The sequence below is a fragment of the Hemiscyllium ocellatum genome, chromosome 44 (assembly GCF_020745735.1).
Source record: "Hemiscyllium ocellatum isolate sHemOce1 chromosome 44, sHemOce1.pat.X.cur, whole genome shotgun sequence".
NCBI lineage: Eukaryota > Metazoa > Chordata > Chondrichthyes > Orectolobiformes > Hemiscylliidae > Hemiscyllium > Hemiscyllium ocellatum.
In genome coordinates, this window is record NC_083444.1 from 5,476,682 (window position 1) to 5,501,790 (window position 25,109).

Sequence of the window (25,109 nt, forward strand, 5' to 3'; positions counted from 1 at the left end):
AAAGGATATGGAAGATATAGACTGTAGGGAAATAGATGGTGACATCTTGCAAAATGTCCAGATTACAGAGGAGGAAGTGCTGGATGTCTTGAAATGGTTAAAGGTGGATAAATCCCCAGGACCTGATCAGGTATACCTGAGAACTCTGTGTGAAGCCAGAGAAGTGATTGCTGGGCCTCTTGCTGAGATATTTGTATCATCGATAGTCACAGGTGAGGGGCCGGAAGACTGGAGGTTGGCAAACGTGGTGCCACTGTTTAAGAAGGGCGGTAAGGACAAGCCAGGGAACTATAGACCGGTGAGCCTGACCTCGGTGGTGGGCAAGTTGTTGGAGGAAATCCTGAGGGACAGAATGTACATGTATTTGGAAAGGCAAAGACTGATTAGGGATAGTCAACATGGCTTTGTGCGTGGGAAATCATGTCTCACAAACTTGATTGAGTTTTTTGAAGAAGTAACAAAGAAGATTGATGAGGGCAGAGCAGTAGATGTGATATATATGGACTTCAGTAATTTGTTCGACAAGGTTCCCCATGGGAGACTGATTAACAAGTTTAGATCTCATGGAATACAGGAGAACTAGCCATTTGGATATAGAACTGGCTCAAAGGTAGAAGACAAGGGGGTAGTGCTGGAGAGTTGTGTGGCCTGTGACCAGTGGAGTGCCACAAGGATCGGTGCTGGGTCCTCTACTTTTTGTCATTTACATAAATGATTTGGATGTGAGCATAAGAGGTACAGTTAGTAAGTTTGCAGATGACACCAAAATTGGAGGTGTAGTGGACAGGGAAGAGGGTTACCTCAGATTACAACAGGATCTGGACCAGATGGGCCAATGGGCTGAGAAGTGGCAGATGGAGTTTAATTCAGATAAATGTGAGGTGCTGCATTTTGGGAAAGCAACTCTTAGCAGGACTTATACACTTAATGGTAAGAGCCTAGGGTGTGCTGCTGAACAAAGAGACCTTGGAGTGCAGGTTCATAGCTCCTTGAAAGTGGAGTTGCAGGTAGATAGGATAGTGAAGAAGGTGTTTGATATGCTTTCCTTTATTGGTCAGAGTATTGAGTACAGGAGTCGGGAGGTCATGTTGCGGCTGTACAGGACATTGGTTAGGCCACTGTTGGAATACTGCGTGCAATTCTGGTCTCCTTCCTATTGGAAAGATGTTGTGAAACTTGAAAGGGTTCGGAAAAGATTTACAAAGATGTTGCCAGGGTTGGAGGATTTGAGCTATTGGGAGAGGCTGAATAGGCTGGGTCTGTTTTCCCAGGAGCGTCGGAGATTGAGGCGTGATCTTATAGAGGTTTATAAAATTATGAGGGGCATGGATAGGGTAAACAGAGAAAGTCTTTTCCCTGGGGTGGGGGAGTCCAGAACTAGAGGGGCATAGGTTTAGGGTGAGAGGGGAATGATATAAAAGAGACCTAAGGGGCAACGTTTTCACACAGAGGGTGGTACGTGTATGGAATGAGCTGCCAGAGGAAGTGGTGGAGACTGGTACAATTGCAACATTTAAGACGCTATTGGATGGGTATATGAATAGGAAGGGTTTGGAGTGATATGGGCCGGGTGCTGGCAGGTGGGACTAGATTGGGTTGGGATATCTGGTCGGCATGGACGGGTTGGACCAAAGGGTCTGTTTCCGTGGTGTACATCTCTCTGACATCAGTACAGCTTGGTGACACAGTGCCCCAGTATGTTGGGAGGACCTCATTGCAGCTTGGTGACACAGTGCCCCAGTGTGTTGGGAGGACCTCATTGCAGCTTGGTGACACAGTGCCCCAGTGTGTTGGGAAGACCTCATTGCAGCTTGGTGACACAGTGCCCCAGTGTGTTGGGAGGACCTCATTGCAGCTTGGTGACACAGTGCCCCAGTGTGTTGGGAAGACCTCATTGCAGCTTGGTGACACAGTGCCCCAGTGTGTTGGGAGGACCTCATTGCAGCTTGGTGACACAGTGCCCCAGTGTGTTGGGAAGACCTCATTGCAGCTTGGTGACACAGTGCCCCAGTGTGTTGGGAGGACCTCATTGCAGCTTGGTGACACAGTGCCCCAGTGTGTTGGGAGGACCTCATTGCAGCTTGGTGACACAGTGCCCCAGTGTGTTGGGAGGACCTCATTGCAGCTTGGTGACACAGTGCCCCAGTGTGTTGGGAGGACCTCATTGCAGCTTGGTGACACAGTGCCCCAGTGTGTTGGGAGGACCTCATTGCAGCTTGGTGACACAGTGCCCCAGTGTGTTGGGAGGACCTCATTGCAGCTTGGTGACACAGTGCCCCAGTGTGTTGGGAGGACCTCATTGCAGCTTGGTGACACAGTGCCCCAGTGTGTTGGGAGGACCTCATTGCAGCTTGGTGACACAGTGCCCCAGTGTGTTGGGAGGACCTCATTGCAGCTTGGTGACACAGTGCCCCAGTCTGTTGGGAGGACCTCATTGCAGCTTGGTGACACAGTGCCCCAGTCTGTTGGGAGGACCTCATTGCAGCTTGGTGACACAGTGCCCCAGTCTGTTGGGAGGACCTCATTGCAGCTTGGTGACACAATACTTCAGGCAGAAGTGGCTTCTGCAGATGCTGGAGATTAGAGTCAAGCCATTTCTGAAGAAGGGCTTTTGCCCAAACGTAGAGTCTTCCTGCTCCTCGGATAATGCCTGACCTGCTGTGCTTTGCCAGCACCACTCTAATCTTGACATGATACCTCAGTCTATTGGGAGGAGATTGCAGCCCATTATCACAATGCCTCATGGTGATGGGAGGGCTGTCAGGCAACTCGGTGCTAAAGCACTCCTTGCTTTGGGAAGAACTTCTTGCAGCTTTGTTACGAGTATTGCTGGCTGCTACGAGGACCCTTATGTTCATACCTCCCGAATCTGGGACTTTTACCATCTAGAAGGACAAGGGCTAGGAATGCCAGCCTCTGCAAGTTTCCTCCGAGCCACTCCGCATCCTGACTTGGACATATATCACGGTTCCTACAGTGTAACTGGGTCAAAATCCTGCAACTCCCTCCCTAATGGCACTATTAAAGAAGGCAGCTCACTACCACCTTCCCCAGGGGCAGTTAGGGATATGCAAAACGTATTGTAACACATTATATTTTTAAGACATTAACAGAGCATCCATATAATGTCAGAGGGATGTACAACACGGAAACAGACCCCTTCAGTCCAACTCGTCCATGCCGACCACATATCTTAAATTAATCTAGTTCAATTAGATAGCACTGGGCCTATATCCTTCTAAACCCTTCCCGTAAATGTACCCATCCAGATGACTCTTAAATGGAAGGCATCTTGAGACACTCCATAGGACTGTGGACAAAATCTGACACCCAGCCACAGAAGTAAATATTATACAATTAATGGCTGGAGGTAACATTGCTCGTGTAAAAGAGAGAGTACTGAGACGATAGGCTGAATGTCCTCCTACAATTCTGTGAAGCTCAAAGTTTGTGCGAAGATTTGTAGCTCGGGTGCTCGTTGTTGTGGTTCTGTTCGCCGAGCTGGGAATTTGTGCTGCAGACGTTTCGTCCCCTGTGCTTCCCAAGCACTGAGGGTGTCACCTAGACAGGGGACGAAATGTCTGCAACACAAATTCCCAGCTCGGCGAACAGAACCACAACATTCTGTGAAGTATTTTTACATACTGGGAAGGTAGATTGAGTTAGCACTTCAGAAAGAGACACAACAATGTGGACAGATGCACTGCCCCTGAGGCCAGATTTATTTTATAAATTAAACAGGAGGAGGCTTCTGAAAAAGAATTCCCCAAATGATACAGAACCACGAATTGCTTCCATCCATTGCTACCATCTGTAGTCACAGTAACTGGAATATGGCATTAAAGCCGAGGACACAAGGTGGGCAAGGGGTGGAACAGAGAGAAACAAAGAGCTCTGAATCCGAAAGGGGGTAAAAAAATTCAGCACGGGTTGGGGGGGGGGGGGGGGGGGGGGGGGGACACCTCACCAATTCCACACAGGAACTGGGTGCTGAAGCAATGCAGTTTCTCATGATCATTTGTGCAGCGTCAAACCATTTGGAGCATGAATCAGCCAATGATCAGCCTGCCCGTGCGGAGAAGAAGGGCAGGCCACGGATAAAACTGTCCAGTTTGGTGCGGAACAGTTCGCTCTGGATGGGCTCGTTCATACTGCACAGGGGGTTCTTCACCACAAGCTCGACAAAGATCTGGGAGAGAGAAGAAAAGATTAGATTCCAGTCTGTAACTCCCTCCCGAGTATCTGTTATTCTGTATATAAACCACCCTGGACCCCTCGATTAGATTCCAGTCTGTAACTCCCTCCCGGGTATCTGTTATTCTGTATATAAACCACCCTGAACCCCTCGATTAGATTCCAGTCTGTAACTCACTCCCAGGTATCTGTTATTCTGTACATAAACCACCCTGAACCTCTCGATTAGATTCCAGTCTGTAACTCACTCCCGGATATCTGATATTCCATATTCCACCACCTATCTCAAAGCACCCATCAGCTGATGAAGTAATCTTTCTGAACTGTAGTCACTGATGTAAGATAGGAAATGATGCACTGCAAGTTCCCACAAATAACACTAGGCAATGACAAGACAATCTGCTTTTCTAAAGAAAATAAACACCATGGCTTGAGGGATAAAGTATTCTGGGTGCCATGAATAGAAGTTGTCAATAACAAGTCAGGCTGTGAGGCCTACCACAGCCACTAGAGGGAGGCCTGGTTCAAGGTCTCAGCTGAAAGGCAGCACCTTCCATAGGGCAGCATTCCCTCAGTACTGCTGCTGGTGGTAACGTGGGCCCAGAGGACATTGGCGGGGCCTCTTCTGGAATACTGCATCCAGTTCGGTTTGTCCGGTTATAGGGAGGATATTATTACGTTGGAGAGGGTTCAGAAGAGATTTACCAGGATGTTGCTGGCCAAGGAGTGTTTCAGTTATAGGGAGAGGTTGGAATGTTTTTCACTGAAGTGGAGGAGACTGATCCTACAGAGGTTTATAAAATCAAGATAATGAGAATGGCAGATGGATTTTAAGACTAAGGGCATATTTTTACTGTGGGAGGAGAAATATTTGAAAAAAGACATGAGGGGCAAATTCTTTACACAGAGGGTGGTTTGTAGGTGGAATGTTGGGTGTGGGTACAGCTCCAATGTTTAAAATTCATTTGGATAAGTCCATGAATGGGCAAGGTTTGGAGGGATATGGGCCAGGAGCAGGCAGGTGGGACTAGTTTAGTTTGGGATTGAGGTCAGCCTGGACTGGTTGGGCCAAAGGGTCCGTTTTCATGCTGTATGACGATGGGCTTGTGGCCCTGGAGTGGGACTCCAGTGCCTGCCATGCAGTGCTAAAGGTGAAAGGTGGGATGGAACGATGGGACGGGCAGAGTGGCAGAGAGGGGCGCGGTGTGGAAGGGCTCACCGTGCTGTAGATCTGACTGGGAACGATGGGATAGGGGTTACCCAGATGGGCAGAGTGGCGGAGAGGGGTGCGGTGTGGAAGAGCTCACCGTGCTGTAGATCTGACTGGGAACGATGGGATAGGGGTTACCCAGACGGGCAGAGTGGCGGAGAGGGGCGCGGTGTGGAAGAGCTCACCGTGCTGTAGATCTGACTGGGAACGATGGGATAGGGGTTACCCAGACGGGCAGAGTGGCGGAGAGGGGCACGGTGTGGAAGAGCTCACCGTGCTGTAGATCTGACTGGGAACGATGGGATAGGGGTTACCCAGATGGGCAGAGTGGCGGAGAGGGGCGCGGTGTGGAAGAGCTCACCGTGCTGTAGATCTGACTGAGAACATCTCGGATGTTCCCGACCCCAAGGTCCGTGTTCATAACGATTTTGATGCCCGTCGCAGTCTCGTAATAATGCAGCTTGTATTTACTGGTCTGAAAGGACAGGAAGCCGTCACGACTGCACCAAGAGGTTAAGGAGGTTTCCTTGCTGTAGCTTCGCTAATAACTTCATGCCATCCTGCAGTAACATTGCAACATGGCCAACAGCAAGATCTCACAAAGGACAACGGGGCGATGGATTTCTTGGAGGTGTTGCTCGAGGGGTGGATGTGAACTCAGGGTGCCTTCAGATCTTTCTGACCCATCTCAGAGACAGGGTCTAGGGAAAGGAGGCAGCTCCCCCAGGAGTGGAATAAACCCTGAGGCGGTACCGAGGGTACCAGCTGAGGGAACTGGCTCAGATCTCTGGGGGCTTCCTCCAAACCTGGGATCGGCAGGCTCGGAGGTGGCACAGTCACTGCTGACCCACTCGGAGGATCTGTCCGGCCGAGCCAGGCACAGGAGGGAGCAGGATACCACAGGAGGGGGGAGTTGTCCCTGCTGCCCCCCCCGGTAAGGTCATCATTCCCCTGCACTCACTGCACCAATGGATGACCACATCTGCACAGAACATCTTCTCCTTGACAGGGACAGTGTAGAGGGAGCTTTACTCTGTATCTAACCCTGTTCTGTCCCTGTCCTGAGAGTGTTTGAAGGGGACAGTGTAGAGGGAGCTTTACTCTGTATCTAACCCTGTCCTGTGAGTGTTTGAAGGGGGACAGTGTAGAGGGAGCTTTACTCTGTATCTAACCCTGTTCTGTCCCTGTCCTGAGAGTGTTTGAAGGGGACAGTGCAGAGGGAGCTTTACCCTGTATGTGACCCCGTGCTGTCCCTGTCCTGGGGAGTGTTTGATGGGGGGGGGGGATAGTGTAGAGGGGGCTTTAGTCTGCATCCAACCCCGTGCTGTCTCTGTCCTGTGAGTGTTGATTAGATTAGGTTAGGTTCCCTACAGAGTGTGGAAACAAGTCCACACCGACTCTCCAAAGAGCAACCCACCCAGACCCATTGCCCTACAATTATCCCTAACTAATGCACCTGACACTACGGGCAATTTAGCACGGCCAATCCACCCTGACCCGCACATCTTTGGACTGTGGGAGGAAACCCACGCAGACACCGGGAGAATGTGCAAACTCCACACAGACCTGTCGCCCCAAGGCTGGAATTGAACCTGGGTCCCTGGCGCTGTGAGGCAGCAGTGCTAACCACTGTGTGGAGGGAACTTTACTCTGTACCTAACCCTGTGCTGCTCCTGTTCTGGGGTGTGTTTGATGGGGGGGGGGGGGGGCGGAAAATGGTGTAGAGGGAGCTTTACTCTGTGCAGTGAAGTCTGTCTGTTGGTGGGGTCAGTGGATTTGTTCAGGCACTCAGCAGCAAAGGATACAAATCGACAGGAGACATCTTGTTGACAAAGGAGCGGATAGAGAACAACATTCCGTACATCAGCTGGTATTCCTAGAGGAAACACACACTGTGCATCATTCCATTAATTTCACTCACCTTCCCAATCCTGTGGCTGTTTTCTAAGGCCCCATCCACAACTGGAGGGATTTGAAGAGTAACATGAATTGCTAAAGCCCCAAATCCACTAAACATTTTCGAAAGCCCTGGGGCTTCTCGGTGAGTGGTGAAAATAGCCCTCACCCAGTCCCAGAGCATCTTCAGTGTCAGCAGAACAGCTAATTCTGAGCTTCTGCAGCTCAGTAAAGTAACAAAGAAAATGTTTCAGCTTTTGACTGTTACAGCCAACAGGAGGAGGGGGTTACAGAGATAGGGAGGGGGTTACAGAGATAGGGAGGAGGCGTAGGGGCTGGAGGTGGTTACAGAGATAGGGAGGGGCTGTAGGGGGTTACAGAGATAGGGAGGGGGTGTAGGGGGTTACAGAGATAGGGAGGAGGCGTAGGTGCTGGAGGGAGTTACAGAGATAGGGAGGTGGTGTAGGGGCTGGAGGGGGGTACAGAGATAGGGAGGGGGTGTAGGGGGTTACAGAGATAGGGAGGAGATGTAGGGGCTGGAGGGGGGTACAGAGATAGGGAGGTGGTGTAGGGGCTGGAGGTGGTTACAGAGATAGGGAGGGGTGTAGGGGGTTACAGAGATAGGGAGGGGGTGTAGAGGCTGGAGGGGGTTACAGAGATAGGGAGGGGCTGGAGGGAGTTACAGAGATAGGGAGGGGGTGTAGGGGGTTACAGAGATAGGGAGGAGGCGTAGGTGCTGGAGGGAGTTACAGAGATAGGGAGGTGGTGTAGGGGCTGGAGGGGGGTACAGAGATAGGGAGGGGGTGTAGGGGGTTACAGAGATAGGGAGGAGATGTAGGGGCTGGAGGGGGGTACAGAGATAGGGAGGTGGTGTAGGGGCTGGAGGTGGTTACAGAGATAGGGAGGGGTGTAGGGGGTTACAGAGATAGGGAGGGGGTGTAGAGGCTGGAGGGGGTTACAGAGATAGGGAGGGGGTGTAGAGGCTGGAGGAGGTGACAGAGATAGGGAGGGGGTGTAGAGGCTGGAGGGGGTTACAGAGATAGGGAGGGGGTGTAGAGGCTGGAGGAGGGTTACAGAGTTAGGGAGGGGTGTAGGGGGTTACAGAGATAGGGAGGGGATGTAGGGGGTTACAGAGATAGGGAGGGGGTGTAGGGGCTGGAGGAGGTGACAGAGATAGCGAGGGGGTTAATTTGAAAATCGGGATGAGAATTCCCAAAGGAAGGTGCTGCCTGACCAACAATGTACGGAGCTTGGGCAGGGTGGGTGAGCCTGGGAAATGGGGCTAGCTGCCAGGTAGGACCGGAGGTTTGGGTGACCTCTCGCTTACTGAGCGTCGAACATGGAACACCAGCCAGAACGCATTGGAAGAGTCGCATTTCCGTGGGCAAGGCAGCAGCAATTCTGCAGACAGCACAGTCTCACTGGCATCAGCGTGACAATGGGGCAGCTAATCCTGGGCAGATCACTCACCTGGTCCCTCGATATTCCAGCATGTTTCTTACGGTTCCACTCGCTGTAATGGAGGCAGACGCCATTCCTGTCGAAGATGTACAGATTGTGGACAGTCATCTGGACGGAAACATAGCACGAGAGTCAGGGGACAGAAACAAACCGGTTTTTTTAAAAGGTACTTTATCCAACGATGGCAGCAGGCCGACTGTGGCCTTGTCGCATCACTTCCTCCCTGACATCCACTTTCAGATTCACCCTTTGTATTTCTCCCAAACCGTCCTGGGATTGGTTTCTGCCCAGTCCCTCTGCCAGTTTGCTCCTTATCTTACCATTAAAAAGAAAATCAGAGCAAACCTCATCTTCCAGACAGTAAGTTAACAAGTTACTCCTGAGCAAATTAATTCGGGATCAGCAGGAAGTCCCAAGTGGAATTCTTAAGCCGAGACATGAGGAGGGTGCGAAGGCACAGGGTAACACCAACAGCTGGCAAAGGGCAAGGTCAGACTGAAGAGACAGACAGTCAGTTTAAAATTACATTCTCTTTAGTGTTTGAAGCCCTTCGTTCGGAGACTTCTGCGACTGGAGATTCTCATCCTGAATAATTTCCGTTAGGTTTAGCAACCTCCCTTCCCCTTCCACACAACTTTGTCACATCCTTCCTATCTGTCTCTCTCTCTCACACACACACACACACACACACACACACACACACACAGACCTGAAGTCACATGACACCAGCTTATGGTCCAATAGGTTTATATCAAATCACAAGATCTTGGAGCGCTGCTCCTTGGTCATGCGAATACCTCACCTGCCGTAACAGCTGCGCTCCGAAAGCTTGTGACATCACACCTGTTATCATGTGACTTCTGACCTTGTCCACCCCTGTCCAACACCGGCACCACCACGTCACCTCTTTCAAAGCAGCAGGGGACCACTCTCCCCTCTGGAGTCAGGAAATGCTGGGGCCCAGCCCTACTTTAGTGACTCGAGTATGAAAGCGTAAGTCGGTGCCGCAGTACTGCGGGTGGGCGATGGCTCGGTGTGGAGGGAGTCAACACAGTATCAGAGGCTTACTGCTGAGGGAGCTGCTGTTGCTGCTGAGGAGGTGCCAGCATTGTTTAGATGAGGCAAGACAAGACAGGTCCAAGATCCCTCAGGTGGGCATGAAAGATCCCACGACTGAAAACAAGGAGGTGGGAGGGGTGGGTGTAACCCTTCTTCAGGATACTGACTACTCCACCTCCTGATGCTGCCTGGCTTTTGTGTTTTTCCAACTTCCTGCTTGTCCACTTTGGATTCCAGCACCATCTGCAGGTTTTATTTGTCTCTAACCGAGGTGGCGTGATGGTAACAGCAGGGGCCTAGGCTGACAGTGGCAGCATGGCCGTCAGGGAGGTCGTATTCCCAGGGCATCTTCCCCTCCCCACCCCCCACAAGGACTGTTCCCTTTGACTATCCTTGGTTTGCTTCACTCTCCCCGCCAACCCCCTCCTGAACCCCAGGTACCTTCCCCTCCAACTGGAAAAGATGCAAAACCTGCTGGCACCTATCCTCACCTCCATCCAGGGCCCCAAACAGTCCTTCCAGGTGAGACAGATGTTCACCTCTCTCCTCCAATCTAGTTTCTCGTGCTCCCAATGCGGCGTTCTCTACATCAGGGAGACCGAACGTAAACGAAGGCAACGGGTTTGCCAAACATCTCAGCCGGACCTGCAGGGGCTGACCTGACCTCCTTGTCACCACCCATTTTAATTCCCCGTCCCACTCCCTCTTCTGACATGACCATCCTTGGCCTCCTCCATTGCCACAACGAACCAAACTGCAAATTGGAGGAACAACACCTGATCTTCCGCCTGGGCAGCCTACAGCCCAGAGGACTGAACACTGAGTTTTCCAATTTCAAATAACCACCCTCCCCATCCTCCAACTCCCTTCCCAGCCCCTCCCCCCCCACCTTCCACCTCTCCCAGCCAGAGCCATTCCAACCAGGTCGTACCCCCTACAGGGGAACCTCGATTACCCGATCGTGATGGGTGGGCACTATTTCGTTTGGATAATTGAGTATTCAGTTAATCGATTAAATGCCTTTCCTCTGGGACTCGGAGTTTTTAAAAAGTCTGCTCCCCTGTTCAGGAGACTGCAGCAGCACACACCGTGCGAGCCCCCATCCTTAACGCCGCTCCCCCCCGCCCCACAACCCCATCCAACACTACCCTCCCATCCCTAACCAATCTTCCAACATGTTCCTACGTCCCCCGCCACCATCCCCACCCAACACCGCCACCCCCACCCCCGCATCAGACTCCCATCTGCCCCGCCCCACCCTACCTCCCTCCCCTATGCTCCTCTTACCCCCATCAGCACCCCCTCTCTCTGGGGCAGCCAGACTGGACACCAACAGCAAGACTGCTGCTGCCTTTGTCAGGTAAGTCTCCAAGTAGCACGTGCGCGCACAGACACGCGTAGTCACAGACAACTTTTTTACTGCAACTTTGTGATAGGTTCCACCTCTGCCCTGTACAGAACAATGTTGGTCAGATTATCTTGGGGGGGGGGATTAGGGTTTAAGGTACCCCCCCTCTGTCGAACGCCAGGGAAGGGAGAGAGAGGGCGGGAGGACAGTTCATTTGCCTGTTTATCACTGTAAACAAAAGATACGATCACTGTTGGAAACACGTCTTCGATGAAATGTTTCAATTGGGACCTCGAGATCTCCTTCTGATAATCCGATGTTTGGATAATTGGTATTCGGATAATCGAGGTTCCTCTGTACTCGCCCTCTATCTGCTGCTTCCCCACCCCCCCTCATCCCCGCTCCTGAAGGGTTACACCCGAAATGTCGACTTCTCCACCTCCCGACGCTTGCTGTGTTCTCCCGACCACCTGCTTGTCTACCCCGCCAGCTTGAGCCACCTACCCAGGGCAGGCACTCTCCGACAAAGTCAGCGCAGAGGCCAGGAGGTGCACCAGGGACGTGCCAGGCTATATATAAATGCCATATACGGGCGGAAGAAGGGTTACACCCGAAATGTCGACTTCTCCACCTCCCGACGCTTGCTGTGTTCTCCCAGCCACCTGCTTCTCTACCCGGGGCAGGCACTCTCCCACCAAGTCAGCGCAGAGGCCAGGAGGTACACCAGGAACATGCTAGGCTATATATAAATGCAATATACGGTCCGGAAGAAGGGTTACACCTGAAATGTCGACTTCTCCACCTCCCGACGCTTGCTGTGTTCTCCCAGCCACCTGCTTGTCTACCCGGGGCAGGCACTCTCCCACCAAGTCAGCGCAGAGGCCAGGAGGTACACTGGGGATGTGCCAGGCTATATATAAATGCAATATACGGTCCGGAAGAAGGGTTACACCCGAAATGTCGACTTCTCCACCTCCCGACGCTTGCTGTGTTCTCCCAGCCACCTGCTTCTCTACCCGGAGCAGGCACTCTCCATCCAAGTCAGCGCAGAGGCCAGGAGGTACACTGGGGACATGCCAGGCTATATATAAATGCAATATCTTTCCTCTTTATCTCTCTCTCACTCTTTGATTCTTCCACAGCCGAGCAGAGCGCCCCCTGTAGGCTTGGAGGAGGAGGCGCAGCTGCTCTTTGCCCACTCAGACTCCCCCTCCCCTCTATGGCCCAGCCACTTACCTCCTTCCGCCTGGACACTCAGGCAAACGCGCTGGGCAGCCCCCACCGACCGCGGGCCTTCCTTAAGACCCGTCGCGGCCACTCGGCAATTTGATCAGCCAATCGGTGTCGGAGATCTCCCTTCAAACCGGCTCCCGTTCACCGCCGGCGGGAAAATACCTCACCGTTTCCCGGGCTCCGTGTCCTTCCTGCCGCCACCGGCCACTCCTCCCTCAGGCCTCAGGCCTGTACAGACAACTGGCAATCTGTCGCTCTTTGGTGGGTGAATGGAGCACAGACCTGCTTCCTTTTACAAAAACAGTGTTTTGAAGGTGCGGGGGGTTTGTTTATGTGTTTTACTCGGAGTGTTGGAGGGGGAGTCAGGCGCTGCGCGGGCCAGGCGGTCGGGTTTGACCGTTGGGGTCCTCCCGAGGGGACGCGGCGCCGGGCTGATGACGTACGGGCGGGCGAGCAGGCGCGCGGTTGCTATGGCGGTTGGGAACGCGGGAAGGCCGAGGCGTCCCCGCCCCCTCCCCCCTCCCACACCCCCTGGGAAACCCCGAGGGGGGCACACACGGAGACAGGGAGGGTGAGGGAGACAGGTGAGAGGGGGGTAGGCAGGGGGTGAGGGGGGGAGGGAGAGGGTGGGGGTGAGGGATAGGGAGGGGGGGAGGGAGAGGGTGGGGGGAGAGGGTGAGGGAGGGAGAGGGTGGGGGGAGGGGGTGAGAGAGGGTGGGGGGAAGGAGGGAGAGGGTGGGGAGGGAGAGGGTGGGGAGAGAGAGGGTGGGGAGGGAGAGGGTGGGGAGGGAGAGGGTGGGGGGAGGGGGTGAGGGAGGGAGAGGGTGGGGTGAGGGAGGGAGAGGGTGGGGTGAGGGAGGGAGAGGGTGGGGTGAGGGAGGGAGAGGGTGGGGGTGAGGGAGGGAGAGGGTGGGGGTGAGGGAGGGAGAGGGTGGGGGGAGGGAGGGAGAGGGTGGGGGTGAGGGAGGGAGAGGGTGGGGGGAGGGAGGGAGAGGGTGGGGGTGAGGGAGGGAGAGGGTGGGGGGAGGGGGTGAGGGAGGGAGAGGGTGGGGGTGAGGGAGGGAGGGGGAGGGGGTGAGGGAGGGAGGGGGTGAGGGAGAGGGTGGGGGTGAGGGAGGGAGGGGGTGAGGGATAGGGAGGGAGGGATGGTGAGGGAGGGAGGGGGGGAGGGAGAGGGAGGGGGGGAGGGATAGGGAGGGGGGGGAGGGGGTGAGGGAGGGAGGGGGTGAGGGATAGGGAGGGGGGGGGAGGGGGTGAGGGAGGGAGGGGGAGAGGGATAGGGAGGGAGGGAGAGGGAGGGAGGGAGAGGGAGGGAGAGGGAGGGAGGGAGAGGGAGGGGGAGGGGGTGAGGGAGGGAGAGGGTGGGGGGGAGGGGGTGAGGGAGGGTGGGGGTGAGGGATAGGGAGGGGGAGGGGGTGAGGGAGGGAGAGGGTGGAGGGAGGGGGAGGGGGTGAGGGAGGGGGAGGGGGTGAGGGAGGGAGAGGGTGGGGGGAGGGAAGGGGTTGGGGGTGAGGGAGGGAGAGGGTGGGGGGAGGGAAGGGGTTGGGGGTGAGGGATAGGCAGGGGGTGAGGGAGGGAGAGGGTGTGAGAGGGAGGGAGTGAGGGAGGGAGGGGCTGAGGAAGGGGGGCTGGGGGAGGGGGTGAGGGTGGGTGGGTGGGTGAGGGTTAGGGAGGGGGGAATTGAGGGTGAGGGGAAGAGGGAGGGGGAATCGAGGGTGGGGGAGGTTGAGTGAAGGGGAGAGGGTGACTGGGTAGGAGAAGGAGAGGGGAAGAGGGTGAGTGAGGGGGAGGTGTGAAGGGAAGCAGGTCAGTGAGGGCAAGATGTGGAAAGAGAGAGAAGGCCCAGTCTCACCACCCCAGGGGCTGGGAAGGGACAGAGAACAGGAGTAAGTGCGATCAGTGTGTAGAGGGAGATCAGAGGGAAGAGAGGGAGGGAGAAGAGGTAAGGACAGAGATGAAAGGTAAGGGAGGATGATGATGATGAGGGGACAAAAGGATGAATGGGGAAAGGGTTACAGAGGAAGGTGTAGAGTGAGAGGGCGGAGGGGTTGTGGGGTGAAGTGAGGGATGAAGGGGAGAGGTGAGTTGAGGGGAATAGGTGAGGTCTGAGGAGTGGAGAGAAAGAGCTGTGCCAGGAGGGAGAGGTGGAAGGAGGAAGGGAATGGGGATGGGGGTGGTAGGAGCATGTGTTCAGGGAGGGAATTGGCATGACGCAACTGAGGAAAGATGGAAGGTGATATGGGGGCATGGGAAGGTGGAGGGAATATGGTGAGAGGGGTCTGGAGAGCAACCTGAGCTTGGAAAACGAGGAGGAAGGTGGTGGGTGTCAGGGAAAGTGGGTGCAGAATTTGAAGGGTGCATGGTGACATGGGGCGAAAGTTAGGGGCGAGTCACTGTATTTAAAAGGGAGTGGAGCATTACTAGGGACAAGGGAGAAATATTTGTGATATTAGGGAGACAAGGATGTGGAGGGAGGGGTGAAGGTGATAGAGGGGTAAATTGGGGAAGCTCAGGCAAACAGGCGGAGTTAAGGGGAGCATGGTGGTGAGGGGTGAATGCTGGTGGTTGTGGAGACAGGAGGGGGGGATGGGAGGGAAGAGTGGTTGCTGATACGGAGTGACTTTGAGTTCTCTTGGTGTACAGAGATTAGTTTTTTTAACTTCGATGTGCGTGGTCACTGTTGGAACCTGCTTCTGGCCACAGGTTGGGATCCTGAGGCCGCTGTACGATGCAGATGGATTCCCGCCTGGCTCCGAGAGGGCAGCGCCGCCGGATGGACTCTCTGATTCGAGCCGAGGATCTGATGAGCGACGTGGAGTTCCTGCCACCGTCCGCCCCCAGCTCTACCCCGCCCAGCCCGCACCTCACCTCGGCCGCCGACGAGTCCCGAATCGGACTCTCCGCTGCCTCCGTCGCGGCCCGCTCCCTGCCCGGCAGCCCCCATGCCAGCTTCGCCGCCGCCACCACCTCCACCTCCTCGGAGATGCCGGCCAGGCTGCACTCCTCGCTGGGAACTGCCCGCTCGTCCTCTCCCCCTTCTTCCTCCGTAGGCGCCCCCTCCTCTCGCTCCAGAGAGACATTGCAGCGGGGAGGTGGGACTGATTTGGCGTGCTCAGGACTACCCTGGCAGCCTGACCCTGTGCTCAGGCTGACTGCCAGTAGCCAGACCGGGCTAGGCCACCTGCATGAGGTGGCAGGGCCGGGCACCCACGAAACCGCCACCTCCCGTCGACCCAAGTCTGTCCAGTTTTCCGACGAGGCCCCTAGGCCGATGGCATCCCCTGGTCTGGAAGAACCGGCCATGCAAGCGGTCCAGCAACTCTCCAAAAGGGCAGAAAGCAGCGACGGGACAAAGGTAAATCTGCGTTTTAGAAATGACACTTAAAGTGCTGGTGATGTACGGCCAACACATGTTTTAAAAGGTCGCACTTTAGAAACAGTGTCCCAAATTTGTCAATCGCGTCACAACCAATTCACATTAACGAAACGCATGTTATAGTACAGCAACCTGTACCGTCGGTCACTCCAGATACTGTAATGGGGGGATGTGGAGATGAATACCAAACCTGTGTATTTCCCAAATGGAAGTGAACAAGACATGTTACTGGGATGAGATAAGGTGGTGTAGGAGGGGGCTGACATGGAGCATGAACCAGCAGAGAGCAGTTGGGCTGAGCGGCCTGTTTCTGTGCTTTTCTATTCAGGACACCTCTACCCAAAGATCTTTTATTTTCATCTTCAGTCTGGCTGGTTTTGATTTGTGCATCTGGACTCTGCGCTTGCAAGAAAGGAGGAGAATAAACAAAATGCTGAGGGGTGCATCTCAGCCCCTTTCCCATTGCTGGTCAAGAGTACTACTTAATCGATTTCTTGTTTAGGTGGGCACAGTGAATGTAGCAGTTTGCTGCCAGGACTGCTGTTTGTTGTCCATACAGGGTGTCCCATCCTTTGCAACTCCACGGCTGGTTAAGAATCACCTTCTTGCTGGTTTGGATTTATTGGTCCATTTCAAGTTAAGCAGCATTTGTCCTTCCCTCCGTGGAACAATCAGCGAGTTTTGTTGACAGTCGTGACACTTCCATGCTCAGTCTTTGCTGATTCCTGGAGCGGTGCACTGTCCTATGAGGAGAGATTGAGGAGACTGCGCCTATACTCGCTAGAGTATAGAAGAATGAGGGGTGAACCCATGGGAGTATACAGATTTCTTGCAAGATTCAACAGGAAGGGTACTACAGTAAATTTGTTTTTATTAACCATTACCTATGGGACCAGGAGTATATTAGAATTAGAATCCCTACAGTGTGGAACTGGCCCTTCAGCCCAACAAGTCCACGCTGACTCTCCGAAGAGTAACCCATTCCCCATCCCTATATTTACCCATGACTAATGCACCTAGTCTACACATCCCTGGACACTATGGTCAATTTAGTTTGGCCAGTTCACCTAACCTAATCTTTGGAGAGAGGAAACCAGAGCACCCAGAGGAAACCCACGCAGACACGGGGAGAATGTGCAAACTCCACACAGACAGTCACCCGAGGGTGGAATCGAACCAGGGTCCCTGGTGCTGCGAGGCAGCAGTGTTAACCACTGAGCCACCGTACCACCCCTTTTTTATCATGCAGGTTGATCAAATGTTCTGATTGATCAAAAGGTCCATATAATCAACATAAAAGCATTCACTAAGTAATAGCAACGTGATACAGCGGGTATATACATCACCGTTATATTTTATTTACAGCATAGATCACTTAATGAGGATGCAACTTTGCCTTAAGTCAAACTTATCAGCAGAGAACTTTCTCACTCACACCCTTTGGTTAAGTAATTTGGAGGTTTATCGAGAGTGCTGGTTCATAAGGTGCCAGTTTAAACAAAGTTTGTTGCAGTTCCTGCCTAGGGTAGGGTGGAATGCATAGAACCAGGGGGACAGAGTCTCAGAATAGGGAGCAGGCCCTTTGGGACTGAGATGTGGAGAAATGTCTTCAGACGGAGAGCTGTGAATTGCTGAAGTTCTCTACCCTAGGGGGCTGAGGAGATTATCACCAGACCATAGGACTGTCTGTCATTAGCAAGAGATGACCAGTGGTTTACCTAGGGTCACCACGTCTCAGGTGAGATTGAATTCGTTGTCATGTGTACTGAGGCACAGTGAAAAGCTCTGTCTTGTGAACAATACAGGCAGATCATAGAGTTAAGTAGAATAGATAATAAATAATAGGTAAACAGCGGCAAAAACAAAGCACAGGTACAAGCAAATATTAAGAGTTTGTGGATCCATTCAGTATTCTAACAACATTAGAAACTGTTACAAAACCAGCTGGTGTGTGTGTTCAGGCTTCTGTACCTTCTCCCTGATGGGAGACGTTGTAGAAAAACATTGCCAGGGTGGGATGGATCTTTGAGAATGCTGTCAGCCTTTCATTGACTGCGGATCTGGTAGATAGATTCTCTTGATGGGAGGTTGGCCTTTGTGATTGTCTGGGCCGAGTTCACCGCTCTCTGTAACCATCTCCGATCTTGAATGGTACAGTGGCCATACCAGGTAGTGATACATCCAGACAGAATGCTCTCAATGGTTCACCTATAAAAGTTGGTAAGGGTATTCGGCATCATGCCAAATTTCCCCAGCTGCCTGAGGAAGAAGAGATGTTGTTGGGCCTTTGTAACCAGTGCGTCCACATGAAGAGTCCAAGAAAGCTTGTTGTGGAGGACCACTTCCAGAGCTTGACACTCCCTACTTGTTCAACTTTTGTGCTGTTAATGTGTAGGGGGGGCATGAGGAACATCCTGCCAAAAGTCAATAACGAGTTCCTTGGTTTTGCCAGCATTGAGAGTTAGGTTGTTCTCAGAGCATCGTTTTTCCAGGTCTTCCACCTCCCGTCTGTAGTCTGTTTCATCACCATCTGAGATTTGACCAACTATAGTGGTGTCATCAGTGACCTTGTAAATGGCATTAGTCTGGTATTTGGCGACGCAGTCACGGGTACACAGTGAGTACAGTAGGGGGCTGAGTACGCACCTCTGGGGGGGCTCCAGTGTTAGTGACGATGAAATATTGTCCCCAATCTTCACTGATTGTATTCTATGGGTCAGGAAACTGCGAATCCAATTACAGAGAGTGGGGCTTAGACCGAGATCTCACAGTTTAGTAATCAGTCTCGAGGGAATAATAGCATTGAAGGCTGAACTGTGGTCAGTGAGTAGGATTCTTACGTAGCTATTCTTTGGTGTCGAGATGTTCTAGGGAGAAGTGAAGGGCAAGTGATATGACATCTGTTGTGGATTTGTTGGTCCGACAGGTAAATTGGAGTGGGTCAAGAGTATTGGGGAGGGGATATCTTCGTGATAATCGAACCCATGCTTTTGGCATTATTCTGCCTAGCCACGTTCAAACCAGAGACTGGTAGGTTGCTAAATATTAAAGACATCAAAGGGATATAGTGTGGGAAAATGATGTTGAGGTCAAAGGTCAGCCATGATCTAGATTGGTGGTCTGTGGGGCCAAATGGCCTTATGATATTTCCATTGTTCTTGCATCTTCTATTGTCAAATTTGATTTAGTTTAGTTCTGGCTGCTGAACTGCAGTGATGGGGCTTGTACTTGCATCTTCAGGATAGCTAGAACCAATGTCTTAACCTCTCCAGGGGTGATGCCATAGTTAACTTCCCCATCCTCACCCTGTCCATTTTTCCTCTGCAGGGTGGATCCAGGCACATCTCGGAGATGGAGTCAGTCCGCTCCCATCTGCAGAACATGTTGAAACTCTCCCAGGAGCTCACCTGCAGTGAGTACAGTGCCAATGCGCCTTGAAAATTAAAAGGAAAGATGGGGCCAGGGTTAATGCCACAGCACAGCACTTGCCAATGTTGACTTTCCTACCCCATATCATCCCATAATCGGTCTCACGGGTGGGTGGAGAAGTGGCCAATTGGAGAGCTCCTCAGTGCAGTAGCCGGATTTCTTTTTTTCTTTCAGGATATTGGGTGCTGGAGGCCAGGCCAGCACTCATTGCACATCCCTAATTACCCAGTGGGCAGTTGAGATTCAGCCGCTGTGGGGTTGGAATTATGTGTTGCCCAGATTGGGTAAGGACAGCAGTTTCCATCCCTGAAGGATGTGTGTGAGCCATATATGATTTTAAGACTATCAGCAGTAGATTTGTGGTCATGGTCATTAGACTCTTAATTCAATTTAAAAAATCTTGAATTCAAATTCCACCATCTGGCATGGCAAGATTCTGGCCCGACTCCCCAGAACATTACCTGGTTCTTTTGATCAATTGTTTAACAATAATACCATCAGGCTGTTATTTTACCAATGCCCTGTGGCGAGGTTGAATGAGAAGTGTTAAGACCAGCTGAGACTGGCACTGGGAGTATCCCCTCTCCTCGGCTTTGGGGAGTATCTTCCCCAGCTTCAGCCTTGCCAGTGATGGTTCCTGATTCAGACGGCACAGTGGCTTAGCGGTTGGCACTGCCGTCTCTCAGTGCCTGGGACACTGTCTTGTGTGGAGTCTGCACGTTCTCCCCAGCCTGCGTGGGTTTTCTTCCACAGTCTGGAGATCTGCTGGTTCGGTGGATTGGCCATGGGAAATTGCCCATAGTGTCTAGGGATGTGCTGGCTAGGTGGGTGTCGGAGAAATTACCCCAATAAAGCAGAGACCACGCAAACCAGATTGGGTGAAATTGACAAGCTGTTTATTACAAGTGATATCACTGGAAGAGAAATTGACAAAGCTGACACAGAACTGACGGTCTGTGCAGGTAGATCAAGGGTTCTCTTCCTCGAACTGAGGAAGAAGCCAGGTTTTATTATAATCTTATAGTATAAGATTAATTAGAAATAGGGAAAGATATGGAGTGGTTGAAAATGTGTTGCTGGTTAAAGCACAGCAGGTTAGGCAGCATCCAAGGAACAGGAAATTCGACGTTTCGGGCCAGAGCCCTTCATCAGAAAGATATGGAGTAATCTAGTTACAATGATGCTAATTGGAAAACGGTTATCAGATGAATGTCCTGATTCTCATTACAATGCAACACCCTGACAGCATCAATGGGTCAGGAGATTCTAGTCCTCTTCGCAGGTAGGTGCTAATGTCTCTTCTGAAAGGAAATTCCATTGTCTTGTCCTGGTAACAATGTTGTTGACGGTGCCTCTCTGTCTGACCTGTTGTTTGTGTGGCTTGGTATTGCCGGGTTATGAGACTGCCGTGGGACAGCTGTGTTGATCTGGCATTGTTAGTGGGTGTTGGGAAATGTATTCCCTTATCTGTGAGTGCTGTCTGGTTTCACTTGTCAGCCTGCTTGGTCCCTACTGAGGCATTCTGGATGTTTTTGGTATAGTTTTGGCCAAGTTTGCTTTCCTATGTTCAGTGTGGGCCTATTATCGTTTGGCAGGGTGGCAGATCTTTTCCCACAATTCCCCCTTTTTATTTTGTTTTGCTTAGGGGAGAGGTGAGAAGGGGGCAATGTAGTTGGAGCCAAGGGGATTGGGGGGGGGGGGGGGGGAGGGAGGGAGGAACAACGCAGATAGCTCTGTGTCTGAGCCTGGCTCAGCAGAGGTTATCTCAGGTGTTCTCCCGGTGGAGCTGTGCTATCTGAGTGGTGAGGGGGGACAGAGGGTAGTAGTACTGCACACAGGCATGCAAATGTCTCACCCCTTGTCCCTGTTTACCAGCAAGCCGCAGGTGTGATGGTCAGGCTGTGGGTGATGATGGTGATGGCTGCAGCAAGCAGCTGGATCGGTGGTCAGTGACATCTTCCTCTGTCTGGTCTCTATTCATTGGTGGTGGATCCCTCTTGCAGTGTGTGGCATGTGTCATTCAGGCTGTCCTTTCAGTTTCACAGCTATCTGGGTCATCAGGATCAGGTACGGACCTTTCCATCTAAGGGAGAGAGAATCCTTTTCTAGTGATTTTATCACGATGTAGTCCCTGGGTCGGAATGGATGAATGGGCACTGATTGGCGTGTGGCAATGTGGCCCTGACCTGGTCGTGTGTAACACTAATACTCCTGCTAGGGCCTGGACATAATCTAGCAGGGCCTCTTGTGTCAGAAGAAGGCCTTTGTCTGTGGTGAGTTTCGGGGGTCTGGTAGCAGTGGGCATAGGCCATCCCGTGAGCACTTCCAAAGGGGTGAGCCCAGTCGTGTGGTTTGCCTGCGCATCTATAGTATAGAGGGCAAGTGGCAAGGCATCTGGCCAGGTCAGTCCTGTTTCCTTGGTGATCTCGGTCGGTGTGGTCTTAAGGGTGCCATTCATCTGTTCGACCATGCCTAACAACTGGAGTTGGTAGGGGATGTGATGTTGCCATGGTATCCCTAGAGCCTCGCTCATGCCAGTTGTGAGCCTAGCAGTGAAGTGAGTCCTTCTGTCTGTGTCTGTGTTACCTGGGACCCCAAATCTGGGGGTGACATCCTTTGGGAAGGAAGTTAACCACGGTGCGTGCATCATCCTTCCTCGAGGGAAATGCATCTACCCATTTGGAGAACATGTCTATGATGTACTTGTAACCCTGTCTTTGGAGCATGTGTGTGAAGTCTGTCTGTAAGTGGCTGAAAGGTCCCTCAGGAACTGGCAAGAGGCTTTCCTGCATTGTTCTGCAGGCAGATGAGGCACTGTGACAGCGGGGCTTGGGCAGTGGCAGCAAATCCTGGTGCATAACCAGGACTGCGTTACTGTGTGTATCATGCCCCTCTTGTCTGTGTGCTGTGGGCTGCTAGGACCAGTGTGTGTAGGTGGGCTCTTGGGCAAATGATGCAGCCATTGGGATGAACTAGCAGCTGTAGGGAAGGAGACTGAGTGGGCCCGACTGTCCTTTTCTTGTGGTGGATCAGCCTTTTTGGCAGCTCACACTGCTTCCATAGGGTCAGGGAATACTGAGGCCTGCAGGATGTTGGTGGTGGGGTTCAGGGTAAGGACACATTGTAGGAACAGGTTAGCTTTGGACAGTAAAGCGACCTCCAAGTCAGTTCTCCGGTTGGCAGTGAAATGTTGGGTTGCTGCAGAATTTAGCAGCTGGGAGACCGAATGGGGAACCACAACAGTGGTATTGCTGGGTTATAAGACTGCCCTCGGGACAGCTGTGTTGATCTGGCATTGTTAGTGGGTGTTGGGAAGTGTATCCCCTTGTCTGTGAGTGCTGTCTGGTTTCGCTTGTCAGCCTGCTTGGTCCCTACTGAGGCATTCTGGATGTTTTTGGTATAGTTTGGCCAAGTTTGCTTTCCTATGTTCAGTGTGGGCCTATTGTGGGTTGGCAGGGTGGTAGATCTTTTCCCACAGGGGGGTTATCCATGGGGAATGAAGGGTTACAGGCCTAGGGTGGGATGTTCTTCGGAGAATCAGTGTAGACTGGATGGGCTGAATGGCTTGCATTCATACTGTATCGGTCTATGATTCTGTGAGTAAGGGGGAAGATACCAAGGGGAATTGTGTTTGTCTGTAAGTGAAGCCTGGGGTGACGGGATTTGTTCTGTTCCCACCCACACAGGTGTAAGCCCCAGTTCCCCAATGCCGAAGGGGATTGACGACCAGCGAGATGACGATTCTTTTGAGAGTGACTGCACCAGTGCCTTACTCAGGTGAGTGGGCAGACTTGAATCAGCAAATGGTTCAGTCAGTTAGACTTGGGGGGGTTTGCTTTGTGAATAAATTCTTTTCAACACCAGGAGAGGGCAAATTATGAGTGGTTAATGATGCAACTTACTCTCCAAGACTCTTTGGCTAGTGAATGTTTATGCCCATGATTGCACATTCCCTCTTGGTGGGTCTGTGAGAAGAGAAGCTGAACTGAATGACAAGGGAATGAAGATAGTAGCCAGGGGCACTGGATGCTGCAGACAAGGAACATTTGCTGTTCTCAAGGGACGTTTGAAACCTCAGGACGTCGCAAAGAGATTGCCAGCTGACATTGTACTTTACAAAGGGCTGTCGCTGCTGTTATCGATTTGTGCACAGCAAGATTCCATGAGCAGCAGCACACGGTTGTCACAGGTTGTGGGCTGGCAATTGACCAGAATGTTGAGGTGGGATGCTCCAAAGAGCTCTGGGATTCTTCACGTTTGCCCGGAACAGCAAAGCAAGGCACTTTGGTTGGTTTGACGTCTGAATGCAAGACAGTGTTGAACCCACCCACCCCAACCCAGCCCCCTTCAGGACTGAAATGGGGACTATCAACCTGGATGAGGTACTCTGACTCCCATGATCTATCGAATCATTTGAGGGAAATATACGTTGTGGAAGAGGCCCTTCAGCCAGTCAAGTCTCCTGCCAAAAATACACTACCAACTTCACTAGTCCCACTTTCCCCCAATAGGCCCACAGCCTTGAATATTATGACGCACCAAGTACTCATCTAAGTGCTTTTTAAAGATTGTAAGGTTTCCCATTCAACTTGTCCCCTGGAGGTGCATTCCAGACACCCGACACCCTCTGGATGAAAAAGCTTTTCCTCAAATCGCCTCTAACCCTCCCACCTTTCACTTTAAGATTATGCCCGACTCTTCAATTCAGGGGAGTAGCAACTTTATTTCCACACTGTCCGTGCCCCTCAAAATTTTACACACCTCTATTAGGGCGACATGATGACTCGGTGGTTAGCACAGCTGCCTCATGGCACTAGGGACCTGGGTTTGATTCCATCATCGGGTGACTGCATGTGTAGAGTCTGCATATTCTCCTCATGTCTGCATGAGTTTCCTCTGGGTGCTCACGTTTCCTCCTGCAATCCAAAAATGTGAAGGTTAGGGTGGATTGGCCAAACTAAGTTACCCTGTTAGTATCCAGGGATGTGTAGGTGGGTTAGCCATGGAGGGTGCAGGGTTATAGGAATAGGTTAGGGCGTTAGGTCTGGAAAGGCTGCTCTTCGGGGGTGGGACTTGATGGAGCAGACTGATTTGCTTTCACACTGTAGGAATGTTATGACGTACCTCGCCCCCTGACAACCTTCTCTGCTCCAAAGCAAACTTACCCAGCCTCTCTTCATCACGGAAACACTCCACCCAGGGCAACGTCCTGGTAAGTCTCCTCTGCACCCCATCCAGTGCAATCACATAGTGCAGTGACTGAAACTGCGCACAGTCCTCCTGCTATGGCCGTTACAAAGTCTTGTACAGCTTCATCATGGCGGAATGCTATCACTGAGTGTGCTGTGGCAGCATTAAGCTAAGCATGAATGAAATTGAATTGTCTGGGTTCAATTCAGGGCTTCACATACTGAGCAGCATGACCCTCGTTGAGAGTTGCACAACAGAATTTTGAGGTGGCTCGATCTGAAACCGCAGTGGTTGTGATGGAGCTTGGACTGAGTGCTAACACCTGCAAGACCCCTTTTGAAATACTTACCTTTGATTTGTTGGTGGGTATGACCTAATGGACTGCTCTTTGAGTTCCAGTTGCTGCTGCAGGCTATGTAAGATCAGGCATTTGCTTTATTTTTGTTGAAATTTTGCTCTTGTCACCCAATGCTCAACTCTCCCTTTCCACTAACAACCCCCCATTCCCCCCCCATCACCCCCAAACTTTCCAAAAACCAGTTCATGGGTTAAAGTCCCAACTTCCTAGCCTCCTCAGCAACTGAAGCCAACCCATCCCCGAGTTCAGCAGCTCTCATCCCCTCCCCGCCTTACGCTCTGGGTTCATGTGAAGTTAAAAATGTTAGAATAGGGTCACCACTGGGCAGATGTCTGGGGGAAGTGGTTTACTCCCT

General features: G+C 52.2%; 2 protein-coding genes across 8 annotated transcripts in view; one reads left to right on the forward strand and one right to left on the reverse strand.

Annotated features, from left to right (window-relative positions):
* Positions 1-3,693: 3,693 nt before the first annotated feature.
* On the reverse strand, positions 3,694-12,768 carry trappc1 (trafficking protein particle complex subunit 1). Of its 4 annotated transcripts, none has more exons than XM_060854518.1 (5): positions 12,405-12,768; positions 8,771-8,869; positions 7,210-7,280; positions 5,766-5,904; positions 3,694-4,189 (listed from the first exon to the last, which is right to left on the reverse strand). In XM_060854518.1, the coding sequence occupies exons 2-5, from the start codon at positions 8,867-8,869 to the stop codon at positions 4,061-4,063; spliced, it is 438 nt and encodes a 145-aa protein (XP_060710501.1). In that variant the 5' UTR covers positions 12,405-12,768; the 3' UTR covers positions 3,694-4,060. The 4 variants fall into 4 exon arrangements, with proteins under 4 accessions (XP_060710501.1, XP_060710502.1, XP_060710504.1 ...); XM_060854519.1 differs by lacking the exon at positions 12,405-12,768 and adding an exon at positions 11,950-12,373; XM_060854521.1 differs by lacking the exon at positions 12,405-12,768 and adding an exon at positions 11,779-11,803.
* cntrob (centrobin, centrosomal BRCA2 interacting protein) overlaps positions 12,664-25,109 on the forward strand; it is a 47,029-nt gene continuing 34,583 nt past the window's right edge. For 3 of the 4 annotated variants that reach the window (XM_060854514.1, XM_060854517.1, XM_060854516.1), the window contains exons 1-4: positions 12,847-12,985; positions 15,105-15,756; positions 19,105-19,189; positions 22,893-22,983. In XM_060854514.1, coding sequence (XP_060710497.1) covers positions 15,130-15,756; positions 19,105-19,189; positions 22,893-22,983 — 803 coding nt within the window. In that variant the 5' untranslated portion in view covers positions 12,847-12,985; positions 15,105-15,129. Of the gene's footprint in view, positions 12,716-12,846; positions 12,986-15,104; positions 15,757-19,104; positions 19,190-22,892; positions 22,984-25,109 lie in introns of those variants that run through there. The other variant, XM_060854515.1, reaches the window with a different exon arrangement.